Source organism: Mytilus galloprovincialis, chromosome 1, assembly GCF_965363235.1.
Source record: "Mytilus galloprovincialis chromosome 1, xbMytGall1.hap1.1, whole genome shotgun sequence".
Classification (NCBI taxonomy): Eukaryota; Metazoa; Mollusca; class Bivalvia; order Mytilida; family Mytilidae; genus Mytilus; species Mytilus galloprovincialis.
This window is the reverse complement of record NC_134838.1, coordinates 9,650,002-9,668,762: the sequence shown is the minus strand read 5'-3', so window position 1 is coordinate 9,668,762 and position 18,761 is coordinate 9,650,002. Positions and strand designations below refer to the sequence as shown.

At 31.6% G+C, this 18,761-nt stretch overlaps 1 protein-coding gene across 3 annotated transcripts in view; it reads left to right on the top strand.

Annotated features, from left to right (window-relative positions):
• The window catches only part of LOC143064939 (3'-5' exoribonuclease HELZ2-like), a 29,417-nt gene extending 11,821 nt beyond the window's left edge, over positions 1-17,596 (top strand). For all 3 annotated transcript variants that reach the window (XM_076238188.1, XM_076238179.1, XM_076238169.1), the window contains exons 9-18: positions 1,562-1,622; positions 2,047-5,674; positions 5,987-6,072; positions 7,317-7,457; positions 8,640-8,777; positions 10,024-10,631; positions 11,628-11,849; positions 12,311-12,467; positions 13,195-13,362; positions 13,583-17,596. In XM_076238188.1, coding sequence (XP_076094303.1) covers positions 1,562-1,622; positions 2,047-5,674; positions 5,987-6,072; positions 7,317-7,457; positions 8,640-8,777; positions 10,024-10,631; positions 11,628-11,849; positions 12,311-12,467; positions 13,195-13,362; positions 13,583-13,809 — 5,436 coding nt within the window. In that variant the 3' untranslated portion in view covers positions 13,810-17,596. The remainder of the gene's footprint in view (positions 1-1,561; positions 1,623-2,046; positions 5,675-5,986; positions 6,073-7,316; positions 7,458-8,639; positions 8,778-10,023; positions 10,632-11,627; positions 11,850-12,310; positions 12,468-13,194; positions 13,363-13,582) is intronic.
• The last annotated feature ends 1,165 nt before the right edge of the window (positions 17,597-18,761 follow it).

Sequence of the window (18,761 nt, the reverse complement as noted above, 5' to 3'; positions counted from 1 at the left end):
TCAAATCAACTTGAAACTTAGTACACTTGTTGCTTATGATATGATCTTTCTAATTTTAAAGCCAAATTAGACTTTTGACCTCCAATTTCACGGTCCACTGAACATAGAAAATGAAAGTGGGAGTTTCAGGTTAAAGTTTTTGGTCAAGGTAGTTTTTGATGAAGCTGAAGTCCAATCAACTTGAAACTTAGTACACTTGTTGCTTATGATATGATCTTTCTAATTTTAAGCCAAATTAGACTTTTGACTCCAATTTCACGGTCCACTGAACATAGAAAATGAAAGTGGGAGTTTCAGGTTAAAGTTTTTGGTCAAGGTAGTTTTTGATGAAGCTGAAGTCCAATCAACTTGAAACTTAGTAAACTTGTTGCTTATGATATGATCATTTTAATTTTAAAGCCAAATTAGACTTTTGACCCCAATTTCACGGTCCATTAAACATAGAAAATGAAAGTGGGAGTTTCAGGTTAAAGTTTTTGGTCAAGGTAGTTTTTGATAAAATTGAAGTCCAATCAACTTGAAACTTAGTACATATGTTCCCTATAGTATAATCTTTCTAATTTTAATGCCAAATTAGATTATTACCCAATTTCACGGTCCATGGAACATGGTAAAGGATAGTGTGAGTGGGGCATCTGTGTACTTTGGACACATTCTTGTTGATTATGGGCCCAGTTTTCAAGTTGGTCCAAATCGGGGTCCAAAATTAAACTTTGTTTGATTTCAACAAAAATTGAATCCTTGGGGTTCTTTGATATGCTGAATCTAAACATGTATTGAGATTTTTGCTTATTGGGCCAGTTTTCGAGGTCTAAAGGGTCAAAAATTGAACTTTATTTAATTTCATTAAAAATTGAATTATTGGGGTTCTTTGATATGCTGAATCTAACCATGTATTTAGATTTTGGATATTGGACCATAATAGGTAAATGTCCAATTTAAAATTTTTAAGTTTTTAAGTTTAAGTTCTTAGACCACATTCATTCTGTGTCAGAAACCTATGTTGTGTCAACTATTTAATCACAATTCAAATTCAGAGCTGTATCAAGCTTGAATGCCAAACTGTTATGGGTTCAAACTCTGCAGTCGTATAAAGGTGTGCCCTGCGGAGTATCTGGTTTCATTTCTGTTAACTTAAGTTTGTCTCAAATAAATGTTATGAAACATATATGCAATGCTTTTTACAACAAAACTAAGATCAAGTACCAATTGGTTAGAATCATTTTTACATTTTATTGAGTTATGTCCCTTTATAATGTTATGTGCAAGCAGGGTCATCATCTGTGTTCATCTTTGTCCCATGGACACCTTCCCTAATTTTATTTTTTGTATCAAAAGTTGGTGAAATTGTGTCGTCACTGAATCTGGTTTCTTAATTATTCAAATCCCTTTTCTAGAAAATGAAAAATTGATAATCTAGATTGTTTTTTAAGTCAGTATGAACAAATATTAATTTCGAAGAGTGAGGTTGTAAAAAGTATATGTGGCTTTTAGAGATTTTATTTTACCATGCGGTTGCAATTCAAAATCTACATAATGGAGACTATTACATATTTTACAGCAAAGGCAACAGGCAGAAGAAGCAAGAGCAAATCATCATAAGAGAACAGCACGTCACCGTCGTAAGTATGAATTTATTATCAACAATGTTACAATTATAACGAAAAATTATGCCCATAACAGTTGCCTTTGAAACAATAAAATGTCAAAATAAATCTGTAGTTTTTGACCTAAAGAGATAACTGTTATAAATTTTTTTCATAACTTTCAGTATATAATTTAAAAGGGTTATATTACGTGAACGTTTTATGGAAATACAAATTAATGCCAACTCATTGAGATTTACAGACTGTTAATTCAGAAATATGTAAAATTATTTATTGCTATATCAGGAAAATCTGCATATAGATATATGTATCAAATATCAGATTGCGAGGTATTATTGCGCATATGTGTTGGATATTGAAATAAGTTGAGAATTTTAGTTTCAGATGTGCATATAAAGTTTGAGCATAATATGTTACTTCATCTTCCATTTTTTTCCAGCAAAAAGAAATTCTGAGAGTCAAGACTATATAAACACTACTTGGACAGAGCTTCCAAAGAAACGAAGAGGTAGGAAACGTCACCTAACAGCATCTTCAACAGGGAGCCAAGCATCAGAAGATTCAGAACAACTACCATTACCAGAGGCCCATGCAAACTCAGATATTGATTCAGATGAGGAATTTGACACAATGTCAAGGTCAGATTGGTTTGGTCCACCTGATCCATCAAGTGAGGATGAATCTGATATTGAGGACTTCTCGAATGTGGACCAATTTGAAAAAAGTTCACGAAAGTTTGATAATGGCTCTGATGAAATAAATGAACAAGGTCTTTTATTAGAAGGAATCAGCCTATCTGACAAATTTCTTGAAGAACACAGAAAGCCATCCCATAATAAAAGTCACTTCACTTACCCAGAATTTTACAGTGATGAAAGGAATGCAGAAAACTGCAGGCGTAATCCTCTGAAGTTTAAGAAATGTAAAGTAAGGATAGAATCAGCACATGGAGCCGTATGTACCAACTTAGACCATTCCGATGACATACAAGAAATCGAAATATCTGGCAGGTCTAAAATTGGAAAAGTTTTTAATGAAGACGAGGTATATGTTGAAGTCCTCCAGGATGAAAGGGATGCATACAAAAACAAAAATTATATCCCACGTTTACAGAAAACCCTAGATTTATCCAAAATGAGCTTGAAAGTTTTTGGTCAGATCCGAGGAGTTAAACAGCGTCATCACTATCCTGATATAGATCATCCTGTCTTTGTGTGTGTATTGGATGAATCTGAATTTCACCTCATGCTACCAATCTCCAAAACTGTCCCAAAACTCCACATCCTGAACAGAAAATGTGAGAACAATTACCAAGTTGAGGTTTACAGATATGTTGAAGAGAAAGGATATCTGGTTCATAAAGAGCTCTTTGATATAAAACCAGGAGAAATTAAGAATTATATTTTCTTAGTTGCAATGATATGTTGGGAGAATTTGTACCCACTAGGAGCTGTCATCAAGGTTATCAATGCCAAAGATGGGTTGAACTCCGGGATGGAGATATTGAGATTACATCATCAAGTGCCAACTGGTTACAAATTTGAAACTGTAGAAACTGTCAGAACATTAACAGACCAACATGAAAAGTTGGTGAAAAAAGACAAAAGAGAAGATTTGACTGACCTTGAGGTTTTCACCATAGATCCAACAGATTCTAGAGACTTAGATGATGCCTTAAGTATAGAAGAGAACTCTGAAGGAAACTACAGAATTGGGGTTCATATAGCTGATGTGACAGCCATCATTAAAAAAGGGGACTACATAGATTGTGAGGCATATGATAGAGCCACTACTTTCTATCCAGGCCAAGGTCGTAACCCTTACCACATGTTACCAGAGCCTTTAAGTACCAATCTTTGCAGCCTGATACCTGGACAGCCTCGTCCAGTCATCTCTATCTTTTTCACATGTGACAAAGAAGGAAAACCACTAGAAAAGCATGAGATCAAGAAAACTACGATCAAAAGCAGACAAAAATTGACTTATCGGGAAGCTCAAGATGTACTTTTGAACATTGGAAGAAATGTCCCAGACAGTATTTGCAAACAAATAAAATGTCTGTTCAACATTGCTAAAAGTAGGAGAATAAGAAGATTGGGTGGTGCCATGTATCATGTGCCTATAGAAACAGATGACGATGATTTTATGGAGACAAAAGAAGCACACTTTCTGGTAGAAGAATTTATGATATTAGCAAACCATACAATAGGTACATACCTATTCCGCAAATTTAAAAACTGTGTCCCTTTGAGAATACAGCCACCACCAGAACCGGAATGTGTCCAGCAGTGGTTACACTCAAATGAATTCATTGCTGATTTGATTCTGAAACTGCAAGAAGTTCATCCACTTCCAACTATTGAAAGTGAAAGAAAATTGTCAGTTAATAATGCTAGAACTGGAAGATACAATAGAGTACTGATGTTTCAGCAGCATGTTTGGAGCAGTCTCCTTCAAGCTATTCGCAGAAAAGATTTACCAGCTGTAATGAGGATACTTGGGTGTGACGAAATTCACCCCTTTGCTTGTTTAGGTCTTGAAGAATGGTATGAATATCAAGAAAAAGCAGAGTACAAATGTTCAGGAGATATACAATCTAAGAAAGATGGTTCTCATTTCAGTCTTGGAATGTTTCCATATATCCACTTCACCTCACCAATTCGAAGATACGTGGATATCATCTCTCATCGACTGCTACATTGTGCCTTGGATGAGAAAAAACCTTGTTATACCCCTGAGGAAATATCAGAGATGTGCTATCATATAAATGAGGTTACAGGTCGTGCAAAAGCTTATCAAAACAAGTGCAGAGCTTTAAATTGGGGTTACAAATTAAGAAAAGAATCAACTGTTTTCCATGGTTTTGTGAAAACAGTTTCTGAAAAAGAGGTCACCGTGGTAATACCAGGTCATAGAAATTTACCAAAAGAGTCTTGTACTTTGCAGTTAAACTGCCTTGGATCTATCAAAAAGCCTGTTTTCAAAGAAGATAAAAATGATGGAAGGCAAATACTTGAGTTGCAATGGAAGAAAAGGTTATACTCATACAATGGTTTTGCACCAATAAAACGACAAGGAGAAGATAAAATTTACAGAGTTAATCCACACAACAGAGCTTTCTTCCAACAGCAAAACAAATGGAAACAACTACAACAGGTAGTGATTGATGAAAAAAGTTCCCAGGGAAAGCTGAAAAGATTTGAAAAAATTTTATTCAATGGTGATCTTGGCCACTCTGAGATTAATCTTGAAGAATATATGCCAGCATGTTTTAGGACAGAGAGAGATGTCAGTTCAGAGGTCAGAAAGGGTACTATAACTCTACAGAGTTGTGAATATAGCATGACTTTTAACCATGGTCAGGTGTTGGCGCTGCAGATGTCCGCTGAGTCTGTGAAAGGCGTCATTATCCCCCAGATAGAGGTCTTTGACATGACTAAAAATGTCAGATTTTGTCTTTTACATGTGAAAGATCCAATCAAATATCTTGAGAAGTATTCAACAGACTCCACAAAGGACAAGTACTACAAACCAGTAGACTACATTAAAACATGGAAACCACTGGTTGAAATGGAGGCAGCTACCAATGCCATAAATATAAGCACAGCTACTATAAACGATCTTCCTGTAAAGTTTTTATCACAAAGAGAGGGGAAATTTTCACTTCGAAAAGCGTTCTTGGAACAGAGAAATATAGAGATCAACAAAGTTCCAATAGAAGTTTATCTAAATCCAGGTAAAGAGCATAAAGAAGGAGAGGAAGAAGAGGAAGGGATCAGAGAAATAGCTAGTCCTGATTATCTCTGCATCAAAAGTGCAGTTTTCAAAGGTGATGTGGAAGCTGCAGGTACTGAGTTTGGTCACACACATAATTGTGCTCCACAAGATTACAAGATATGGCATGGACATGCAAAGATAGACAGAGTTAATGTGAAGGGTGAAAAGGGGAAAATTGATTTCATCTTCAAGCTTCACAAAAATAGTCAGCCAGTTCCCCAAGAATTCATGAAAGATGGAGTTAAACCAAGATGTGGAATTGAAGTTCTTTTCAAGTCCAGTGCTGATGGGTAAGTTTATTGTACATATAAAATTCCAAAAATGGTATACTTAAAGCAAATTATAAGATATTCTCTTTTATTATATTCTTATCAGTGACATAATTAATAACCATCATTTTTTCTCATTTAAACTGATTCACTTTGTTTCACGTCTGAACCTTTTATAGCTGACTTTGCTTTATAGGTTATTCTCATTGTTGAAAGCTTTATACTAACAAAGGGAGACTCAGACTTTATATTCTCTTATGATAAACAGTTTTTGCATAAAATATGTGAGTTTTTATCAATAATGTTTTCAAGATGTGTATCTCTATTTTTTAGACGAATTGATGCTATTCTGCAGTGTTTGGATAAAGCTAATCCTCTTCAAAAGGCCATAGCATTGAACACCAAAATTCCTAAACTTGGTAAGTATATCTAGATAGAAGAATAAAAAACTTGAGGTAAAAGGATTTAAGTGGTCAGTCAAGTGATAATTTTTATACGCCCGTCAAAATTTTGACGGGACGTATTATGGTATACAAATGTCTGGCGTCTGTCCAGTGTCCACATGTCACACCGTAACTTGAGAACCGCTAATTCAAATTTGATGAAACTTAACATAGTTGTTTCTTATGATGGTCAAACAATCTGTATGATTTTTGGTGACAATAGGATTTAAATTTTTTGAGTTATGGGACTTTATAACTAAAACAAGGGGGTGAATTTTTCAAATGTTGCGCTGTATCTCATAAACGATTTAACATTATTGCTTAAAACTTTACACACTTCTTAGTTATATTAATCTAAAGATCTGTATATTTTTTGATGATGACTCAAAATTTTATTTTAGAGTTATAGAGTTTTTTGTAAAAAAGGGGGGAGTTTTCACATTTTGCATTATATCTTAAAAACCATTAATGACTATTGCTTAAAACTTTACACACTTCTTAGTTATATTAATCTAAAGATCTGTATATTTTTTGGTGATGACTCAAAATTTTATTTTAGAGTTATAGAGTTTTTTGTAAAAAAGGGGGGAGTTTTCACATTTTGCATTATATCTTAAAAACCATGAATGACTATTGCTTAAAACTTTACACACTTCTTAGTTATATTAATCTAAAGATCTGTATATTTTTTGGTGATGACTCAAAAATTTATTTTAGAGTTATTGAATTTTTTGTAAAAAAAAGGATTTTTTTCACAAGTCGTGTCGTATCTCAGAAACTATTTATGATTATTGCAAAACCCTATGATGTGCCCATCTGGCAGATATGTTCAACTTTTGTGTGACTGACAAATAAATGTTTATCTGAAATACAGGCAATTCAACCTCGGAGGGGGGGGGGAAGGGGGGGGGGGCTACTTCAATACTAAGTTAATAGGGGTGCCGCTGTGGTTCTGTTACCCCACCCTTTTCCCTTTTAATATATTTTAGATTTTTAAAATGTAAACTGTCCTTTTCATATATTGCGTAGGTAAAAATGTAACCTTTCCCCATATTGTTTGGGTTTCATGTGATGTGTAACATGGTTTGTAAAGTACGTCCTATCAGCTTGTATATATATAGGAAGGGGTCCCCGAGACTTCAACAATCAATATAACCAGCAAATATGGAAAACATCTTTTATACTTTTAAGTTTCTGAAAGATTTTATTTACTTTTACAGATAAAGGACACTTTGAAATTGGAAGAAAGACTGAACCAGATATAATGAATGTCAAAGGAATTGTGAGGAATAACCCTAAACAATACCAGGCTATTCAAAAGGCATTGGAATCATCATTTAGTCTGATACAAGGACCACCAGGTATGGTTTAATCTGCAGAAATGTAGAGGTGTTTTTTGCTGTATACCATATTTGATTTTTGATTATTGTTTTGAATATAAATCAGACCATTAGTTTTCTTGTTTGAATTGGCTTTTTATAGCTGACTTTGCAGTATTGGTTTTGCTCATTGTTGAAGGCCATATGGTGATCTATATTTGTTAATTTCTGTGTCAAGTCTCTTGTAGAGAGTTGTCTCATTGTCAATCATACCACATCTTCTTATTTTTATATGCGGTTGAAAATTATTACGGGAAATATAATGGTATACAAATGTCTGGCGTCCGTCTGTCTGTCTGTCATTTACATGTCCCCCAGTAACTTGAGAACAACTTTTCATGAAACTTTCTTATGATGGTCAAACGATCTGTATACGTTTTGGTGGAAATAAGATTAAAACTTTTTTTGAGTTGCAGGACTTTGTAACTAAAACAGGGGTGTGTTTTTTGTCACATGTTAGGCTGTATCTCAAACTTTACACACTTTTTGTTCTAGTAATCTTAAGATCTGTACATTTTTGGTGATGGATTCAAAATTTTATATTAGAGTAATTGAGTTTTTTGTAAAAAAAAAAGGGGGGGTGGGGTTCACATGACGCAACGTATCTCAGAAAATATTTATGATTATTGCATTAAACTTCACACACAAGACGACTGGCGTATCATGCAATCGTCACTAGCTGTTTATTACATCCATATGATATGTTTTTAAAAACTATCTTACTCAAGAATTTGCAGAGTGTGGTTGAGAATTTTATTGTTCAATGTTTGCTATTTTTTTTCAATTGTTTATTGAAATTTTACAGCGATATCTGAAACATAAAATAAGATATTAAGAAAGTCCAAGATTAAAGATTTCCAATAGAATAAATTGAGATTCCCTTTGTCTAACACAATTTATTTTGGATATCAAATTGTCATATGATCATTAATGGAAATATTCATGGCATGTCTATTGTTTGCTTTCAAGTAGCAAGACCTCATCTGACTAGGAAATTAAAAAAAAAATTATAAAAATGTTGACATCTATCATCAATTTTCCATTTATTATTGCAAAATACAAAATTGAAACACTAGAAATTCATATATCAATTGTCAATGAAGAAAATCTGTCATTTCAAGATATGCTTTTATAAGGAAACTTTATTTTATGAAATGATTTTAGGTACTGGAAAGACCTACACAGGTATCAAGCTGGTTTACCTGTTTAACCAGATCAACCTGAAATGGAAGGAAATGGGCAATGAAAAGAAACAGATTATGTTCTGTGGGCCTTCCAATAAATCTGTGGATCTAGTTGCAAGTAAGTAAATAAGCATGACACACAATCAACTCAATTAAAAATATCAAGGTCACCACCATCATTTTAGATGAAATGTGGACCTATCAAAGAGCAAAATTTTTACCCACAAAAATTGGCATCCATCAACTGATATTGAACACACAGTAAGTTTTACTGAAAAAAAACTAGCTTCCTTTCTTGTACATGTTTACTAGGGAAAAGGTGGATGTGAAAATCAGGGAGAAAATTGATTGCATATGAGACAATTTTTATACCTCCATTTACAGGACGTCAAATGGTTTACATCTGTCTGTCTGTTCATATGTCTGTCCATCTGTCCATATGTCTGTCCGTCTGTCCATCGTTAACATGTCGGACATTAACTCAAAAACATCCTATTTGCATTAAACTTGGGTGAATTGTAAATATCTATTGACATGAGCTCCCTTTCGTTTTTTTATATTATTTTAATTTTACTTTTCCAAGTTATGGGGTTTATATTCTTTAAAAAAAAGATTTTTTTCCCAGTTTTCAGACAATAACTTAAAAATGCTTTTACCAATTTGCCGGAAACTGGTGAATTGATAATATATGTTTTTATGAGCTCCCTTTTGATTTAAATAAATTTTTACATTATACATTTCAGAGTTATGGGCTTTATTCATTAGAAAAGGGGTATTTTCCAGTTTTCTGACAATAACTCAAAAATGCTTTCAGCAGTTTTCATTAAATTTTGGTGCTTGGTTTACATCTATTAAGGTATTACCTCCCTTTGGTATTTCATAAATTTCTGATATGAAATTGAGAAGTTATAAAACTTTATTCTTAGAAAAGGTGAGGTACAGCTGTTTATTTTAATTGTTAAAACTGTACATCCACTATATTTGATCTAAGGTCGATGATAATCAAACCACATATTATTTATATAAATTATTTAGTTCATATGTTAGAATTATTGCTATTAAAAGATTATTTTTACCATTTTGCCTTACAAGATGAAAATCATAATAGATATAGAAACTTTAAATCAATAAATTGATCAGCAAGGCAAGATCTACTAACAAGTCAAATTAGAAAGTAGACTTACACAGTACATGCAGCAGTGATTGCTTTTAAATGATAAATCCTTTTTTACCCTATTTTGCATATTGAGCAAAACTAAAGAAGATACAGAGAAACTAAAGAGACTTAGTGATCATCAATACAAGATCAACAAAACAGACTTTTGTAATGAATTCTTTTCAAAAATGATTGATCTATTTTTTAGAAATGATGAAGAAGAAATTAGGAGAACTTTGCCCAAAGATGATCAGATGGTATGGAAGTTCTATAGAGGATCAAGAATTCCCTATTCCAGGCAAAACACCAACACTTGGGCGTGGAGAAAGAGCAGTGGCAGATGAACAATTGAGGGAGTATTCCATGCATATACAGATTCGTCAACTTGGAAAACCATACATGGAAGAAATAACTGCTTTTGACAGGCTTTTCCGCCAAAATCCAGATGGAGTAGATTTCAATGACGTGAAAAAATACAGAAAACTTATCCGCAAAGCTGTAATAGAAGAAGTTGCACATTATGATGTTATTTTCTGTACCACTGCTATGGCAACCAATCTTAAAGTAATGGCAGGTACAAAAGGTCGTATTTTCCAGATTATTGTTGATGAATGTGGAATGTGTACAGAGCCAGAAAGTATGGCTGCCATCATAGCAACCAGAGCTCAGCAGGTGGTTCTGATTGGAGATCACAAACAGCTTAGACCAATCGTGATGAGTAGCAATGCTGCCAAACTTGGATTAGAGAAGTCTCTGTTTGAAAGATATGCTGAAACGGGCAAAACATTGACCATGTTGACATCACAGTACAGAATGGTAAGTTATTATTCATTACAAGTAAGGAACCATTGCACCATTATCACTCCAATATTTAAATTACTGATCTGATCAAATAATGTAGGTAAATTTTAGTCAAAGTGGTGTTCTAATTGAAAAAAAACATCTTAAAACAATGAAATGAGGTTATGGGTATCAGGTTTGTTCGCACCCAATACACTTTTGCACCCTACACGTTCGCACCTCGCACATTCCCACCCAAGGTTCGTTCGCACTCTACACGTTCGCACCCAATTTTAATTCAAATTCCAGTTGAATAATTGGAAAATCATGATTGTTGTTATAAATTGCTTTGGTGTAAGTAAAACATTCAAGATTTTAAATGAAAAACACAAAAGATAATTGTTTTTAACAGCATGGTCCCTTTGATCTGAAACAATAAAATATAGCGATACACTATTATAACCAAAACATGATAAAATTTATTCAACACACAAAAAAAAACGTAGTCAGAATCTCACTTTATTTTGAAACAAGTCAATGAAACAAAGTTATAGCAATACACTAACCAAAACATGATTAAGAGTTATTCAACACAAAATAAAACCTTGACAGAATCCCACTTTATTTAGAAAGGATTATTTATTTTTTTTAACAATACACTATCCAAAACATGATTAAGATTTATTCAACACAAAAAAAATGCTGTCTCACTTTATTTTGAGACAATGACAACAAATATAAGAATACACTTGCCAAAACTTGATTACAAAGCTATAGTTATTAAACACAAAACCAATTAAAATTGGGCGCGAACATGTAGGGTGCGAACAGACTTTGGGTGCGAACATGAAGGGGGCGAACATGAGTGGGTGCGAACGTGAATGGGCGCAAACGGACCCAGATTCGAGGTTATGTATGATAAGTCTCACAAGTTGTGACAATTTATTATGTTTGCTATTTATCAGTATTGTATAGTGGTCTATTAAAACATGGCTTATATATATAAATCTTAAGTTTAATATATGTTTGCAGCATCCAGAGATTTGTGCCTTTCCATCAAAGCAATTTTACAGAAACAGACTTGAGACCATGCCATCTTTAATGTGGCGTACAGATTCACCTCTTAAGTCATGGCTTAAACAGAATACCCCGGTCATATTTTGTCATGTAGAAGGAACAGAGGAGTATCTCCCCTTCAACACAGAAGAAGGAAATGAACAGTCGTGTTCAAATAAACAGGAAGTGGACCAAGTGGTAAGCTTTATAACATATGTTAATTTCCCTTGTTTAGATGGCTAACATTGATTCAAAGTAGCTATAGTGTTTTCATAAGTTTTGCAATATTGGTATATCTTGAATAAAAATTTTGTGGCATAAAATTTATCTGAGACTTACCTTTTTTCAATACTTGATATTTTTCAACATCTATTTTTGAAATTAAGATATAGTTGACCACTTGGATGATGATTTAAATTAGGGTTTTATAACAACATTGTAAGTTCATAGCAAACGAAGAAATGATGAACTTCAGTGTTCAGTTCTTGAGAATACATTTACATAAAATATTTCAAGTAATGGATTGTTGTTTTTGCGTTGTATGATACATACACTTCAACTCAAAGACATCAAAAGATCAGCGATTGTTTGATAAGAGTTGACATGTTTATTTATTTCTACCAGATCTCTTAAATTTCAATTTTCTTTCTTTTTTTCAGGTAAAGGTATTTAAGCACTTGGTAGAAGATGAGTTGATAGACCCTCACTATATCAACATTATGAGTCAATACAACTCACAATGCCACAGTATCAGACAGGAACTGAAGAAAGACAAGTTTATACAATTCAATGTCAACACTGTCGTGGCTAGTCAAGGTTGGAATTTACTTATTAAAAGTTTATTGTTAATCAGTTTCTTTTTGATTCTGAGGTTGAAATACCATAGTAAATTCAAAATCAGAAAAAGTAAAATTTTATTAAGTTTTAAAACATACTATTTCTAATGGACACATCTTCCTGGGACTTTTTATGGTCAGCTCATATTGAGTTGTACTTTTTAGAAATTTTTTCAAACATAGCTTATACATTATTTTTTTAAAGAATAATTGTATAAAATGGTCAGAATCAATTATCATGTGTTTGAAATGTTAGAAATGTTGATGCATTTTTTTAGCTTACATTATCTACAGAAGTCAGTACTTCATTTATTTAGTAAAATATAATTTGATGTAACGTGTCTTCTGATTGGCTGATGTTGTTTTGTTTATCATCTCATAGACATAGATTAGTCATGTGACTGTTTTTTCATGGTTTACTACGGTTTAAAATGGAATTAAGAATTAAATTATAAGAAATAACTGTAATATTTTATCTGTCTATTCAAAATAACATAAAGAATGTGGTGCACACTATAAAATAACCTGCTATGCGGGTTATTCAGTGTGCCCCATATTTTTGACATTATTTTTTCATAGACAGAAAAAATATTACAGTCCTTCCTTTTTTATTTTTTTTTTTTATTTTAATATATTTTATTAATAGTCCTTTCTTAATTAGAAAGATGTTACATATTCTAAAAATATTACTATGTTTTGAATTTCAGGAGGTGAATGGGACTATGTAGTTATAAGCCTTGTAAGATCCCTACCCGATTACAGAATAGAACCAAAGCCAACACTGGGTTGGTGTAAACAGAACCTTGGTTTCATCACTGATGAACATCAGACAAATGTGGCCTTGACTAGAGCTCGTAAAGGGCTAATTGTCATTGGTAAGTTAACAAAAAGTTATGGAAATATAGTTCAAAGCTATTAAAACTAATAAAAAATCATGCATCTCCAGATTATTTCTTCCTTGCAAATTTTCTCTACATAATTATAATAAGTTATATTGGGTTTTTCTGTGATGCAGATAGATCAATACAGAATTTTAATTGTTTGATATGATTTCTATTATACTTTCAAACAAATGTGTCCTTTCTTTTATTTTAGGCAATCAGAAGTTACTTAAATGTAATGATGTATGGGCAAACTTCCTTAACCATTATGGCCAGAAAGGTTGTGTGGTTGATTGCGATAAGTTCCCACCTCCACCACAGAGAATTCAAGAGAGAAAACAAAAGAAGAAAAAGTCTCAGCGTGTACAGGAAATGGATGAAGAGTTTTACAGCCGTACAGAAGAAGATCCAAACCAAGAAGAAGAAAGTCGTCCAGAATAAGCTTAATCATATTTCTTGCTGTATCTTTTGTCTAGTGTTTTGATGTTAAATTTGTATTTATATTTTGATACTTATCTTTTTTTCATCATTTTGAAAAATGTTGATGTGTTGCTTAATATTAAGTAAAACCACATACTAAGCTTAATATTTGGTAAAAATTAGGAAATTATGAATCTCTAGCTCAATTTCGGATAAATCTATAAATTGTTCAACTCACTAGTTGGCTATTGCAATGATTCTTCTTAAAAATATCCTAAGAAAACCAGTTTCTATTCAATACTTTTGATCTCAAATAGTATTGAGCTCAAATGTAATGTCTAATGATAATATACTAACCTACTGTTTTATTGTTGAATAATATATGTACAGTTAAATATTGCTAGCAGCATATCTAAGTGGAAAGTTGAAATGTGCCATATTTATTGATCGATTGTATATTGTTTTAAAGGCTAGAGGTTAAAGTGCAATTTGTACTTTGGTGTTGAAATTAATTGGCTATATTTATGTTGTACCTTTGGCAGTTTTGTAATTTAAATTTGTATTAAGAATTGACTCTTCTTTGTATATATATCCTATTTTGTATAATTTTGTTATTGGTTGTTACTTGGTGTAATTTTGTGCTATGTAATCGTAGATATCACAGTTGACTATGAAACTATGCTTTTTATGGTTTCTAAAATATATACATAGTTGAATATTTCTTGAAACATTCTAATATATGTTTTTGATAGATAAACCTTAAATAAATGGATTATATTGTAGGTATGAAATATTTACTCTAAAATATGAAATTGACATTTTGGTTTTTCTGCTGAAAAAAATACATGACATTTTTGACATTTTGGATATTTTGAACTATGCAAGCATCATTTTGTATTCTTAGGCATAGGCAACATCTAGTATGCATATTTTAATTTAGTTCTGTAAAAATTTTCTATACATATCAAAATGAAAAAAAAATATTGTAAATGTGCAATTATATTATTAGTTTGTAATATATGTATATGTTTGACTTTGTACTTAAATATTGTAATATATCCGTCCAATAAATTTGGAACAAAATGTTTTTATCCATTGCTGTCATGAGAACAGAATCATTACAAAGTGTTCCCCCACTGACTTCCTAAAATTACAAAGTTTGTTATAGGGTATTCAGGTAGTGTTGGGGGAATGCTTTGGAATTTTTGAAATAATTTTTCCTTAACCCATCTGACTTTAAATAGCAAACCTAATTTTGTTAAGGCCTTATTATAAATAGAAAAATAAGTACTTAAATTTTATCGGTTATCTTTTTTAAGTTCAATTTATAAAAAAAAAATAAAATCTCTATACAATGATTTTCTATTTATTTTGTGATTTTAAGATAAACAAAAAAATGTGATATTCATTGCAGTTAAAACAGGGTCCATTTTTTTCTGTGAGCCATTTCCATTTTTTGTATGTTTGTTTATATGTACATAACATTTTATTGTTTAATATGTATGTTCCAGGCTGTATAACTATATATGCATTGTTACTTTTTTCATTTATTCATAAAGATAAACCAGAAAAAATATCTGTAAACATATTTTCATAATTTTGGAAAAAAATCTTGTGTCCATTTTTGTTTGCAGATGACTATTTTAGTTGTAAATTTGTTTCATCAAAAAAATGTAAAAATTTATAAATTTAAACCAAAAGAATATTTTGATAATTTCTGAAATGTTAAGATGTGTTAACTAAAATATTTCATTGCCTTTAATCATAAGCAAATATCTTTGTTGTACATAAATGTGTATTGAAATTTACTTTAATCTTTAGTATTTTGGTGAATATCTTTTTATGTTTGTTTTTTATTTTATTTTTATGAGCCTCTCTGTAATTAGGGTGAATGTCATATATATTACTAGTTGAACTGATACACTGTAAATGTGTTTCTTCTATGTCAAATGACTTAAAACTATTTTAATATACCTTCAACAGGACCATAGTATATCATATGCCTGGACTATATATGTAGTCTCAAGCAATCATGTCTGGAGTATTATGGTATTATTTTTTTGTATATAATTTAGTCAGGGTGTTTTTTGTAGCTTATTTCACATTTTTCTTATTTTTTATTTTTACAAACCGGTGATGTATAACCAACAATATGTGCCATATAAAATATGTTCTTCAATGTGCTTATATTAATGTGTCTCTTGTTTTTCAAAAAAAATATATGGTGCACCAGCATACATAAAAGTGATTTTACCTTTCAACTTCTCTAATGTTTTATAGTTTCAAGTTGTGCAATCTACTGAATTCCTTCTGACAGTTAATCAAATAGAAATATTAGAACTCTTTAAAACAAAGTTGATAGTCCCTTTATATTTGTTTTTTGTGAATATTATAAGAATGTCTGTATTGATTAGCCGACATATTAAAAACATTTTAGAGATAATTTGTGTTAAGACTATTATGAAATATAAAATTGAGAAAGGAAATGGGGAATGCGTCAAAGCAACAACAACCCGACCATAGAGCAGACAACAGCCTTGTATGAGATTATAAATACATAAATTATAAAGAAATAATGTGTTATATCTATGATTAATTTGATACATGTAATAATACAAAGCATATATACATGCTTTATTCTTATAGTGTCAAGAAAGTTTAGATTTTCTATTTGACATAATAGTAAAATTCATCTATTTTAAGACATCAGTTAAAATAATCTCACTTTTTTATTTGATTCACATTTGATTTCCTGCTATTTGATAAATAGAACAAAACCCTGTAGATGAATCTGGAATTTACTTGAAACTTTTGATTTTGATTTCGTTTCTCAAAATTGAAAGTAGCTTAGGTGATTCAAGATAAGATAACAGTTTTAAGTCATTGAAATATTGATTGTGATTTCGTTTCTTTAAATTCAAAGTAGCTTAGGTGATTCCCGAGAAGTTAACAGTTTAAAGTCATTGAAATAATTTCAGTTTTATATACTGTTGCATACCATAAATCGTTCTTGAATGTATTTCAAAAATGAAAGTTTCATGAAGTAAATTCTATAAAATGTTCAATACAACTTCCATGATGTCGTGAATGGTGGATTTGACAGGTTTTAAAAATTACCCCAACTTTCAAGTCATCTAAAAATTACTGATATTGTGTGATAAAATTTCTGGGTTCTTGATCAAGGTATATTTCATTTTTAAAACTCAGATTTAAATTTTTTCGCAAATGCATTTCACAACAAAATCTTTATCCTTCAAATAGTAAACTTGAAAATAAACACAAATTACAAACACTATTTGACATTGTGAACTGAATGCTTTTACTGTTTCTCATTTTGATTGTAATAAGTAATTTGAGCTTTGCTACCCTTTTCATGTTTCATAAATTTATACCTGCTTATAACAGAAATTTGAATAAAGTACAGTTTCAAAGTTAGGACAGAATATAATGATTACCTGTATCATTTACATGAAAGAATTAAATATTTTTCTTTTTATCTCAAATCAAATAAATATTGTTTTTTACAAATAGTGATATCCCCTTGTACTTACTTTAATAGATAATATTTTTTTAGGAAGAAAATGGAACTTTTCTTGCCAGCAATGAGATTCATGTATGATCCACTGTTAAGGTTTTGTTTAATATTTGAGTTATGTCTTTCATTTAATGCAATCATGACTTGTCTTTCATTTTCAGTATTATTGTTATTTAAGTTATTAAGACCAAACTTGCTTATTTAATATTTGTATGCTTTTTTTATTGAAATATTGTTTTGATTTCTGAAAATAAATGTTACAAAAAGAAACAAGACTTAGTGTTATATCTGAGTTATCTTCTCTTCTTCATCTTTGTTTTTTCCCTCTGATAAAAGCCTCAAACTGTTCCATAGATGTTAAATGCATAGATAACATTTCAGTGTCACTTGTTGATCTTGGTTTCTGTTTGTTGTCTTGATTTGTCTCGTCTAAACCGATTTGAACATCGACAAAATACGTTCACCTTAATCTGGTCATGAAAAATCCTCATCTGTGAGAGAATGGCACCGATTCCAAAGTCGAAAAGACTTTCAACAAAAAAAAGAGAATGCACTGATTACAAAGTCAAATACAACGTCAACTAAATATTTGAGTTTATGAGTTATCACATACTTGTTGTGTTTGGTGAATTTATATTTCAACAGACAGCCAGTATTCTACTGGATTCTAATTGTACACATAAATGGCCGATTTGTGTTGATACTCATATGAAACATAGTTCATACAAAAACCCAAAGTCAAAAAGAAAGTGCATCTAATTTCACATTCAGGTATATTTATGATATCATGTCACTCAATAACTCACATTTCAGATTGCAAATCATATCTAAGTAAACTTCAGAATAAAGGTATTTACAAAACTAGAAGATCTGCACTGAGACTACTATAACACATGTGTTAGTAGTCTCAGATCTGCATCATAAAAAGTAAAATCACAAAAATACTGAACTCCAAGGAAAATTCAAAAAGGAAAGTCCCCAGCCAAATGGCAAAATCAAAAGCCCCAACACATCAAACGAATGGATAACAACTGTCATATTCCTGACTTGGTATAAACATTTTCTTGTGTAGAAAATGGTTGCTTGAACCTGGCTTTATAGCCAGCTACACCTCTCACTTGTATGACAGTCGCATCAAATTCCATTATATTGACAACGATGCGTTAACAAAACAAACGGACGCAATAGATAAAAATGTCCAAAATAGGGGTACAACAGTCAACATTGTGTTATCATCTTAATAGCTAAAAAAACAAACAAATGTAACAAAGCACAAAAAGGCATACATCAAATTTAACAACCTCATTTTTCTTTTTGTTGGAAGAAGACTTCAGGTCTTCTGAATGCCAATGGTGCCGACTTTGGGAAATTATTAAACCTCCGTATGCCGCATTCGTTTCTGTGTATTACAATTTCATAACAACTTCTGATTCCTGAC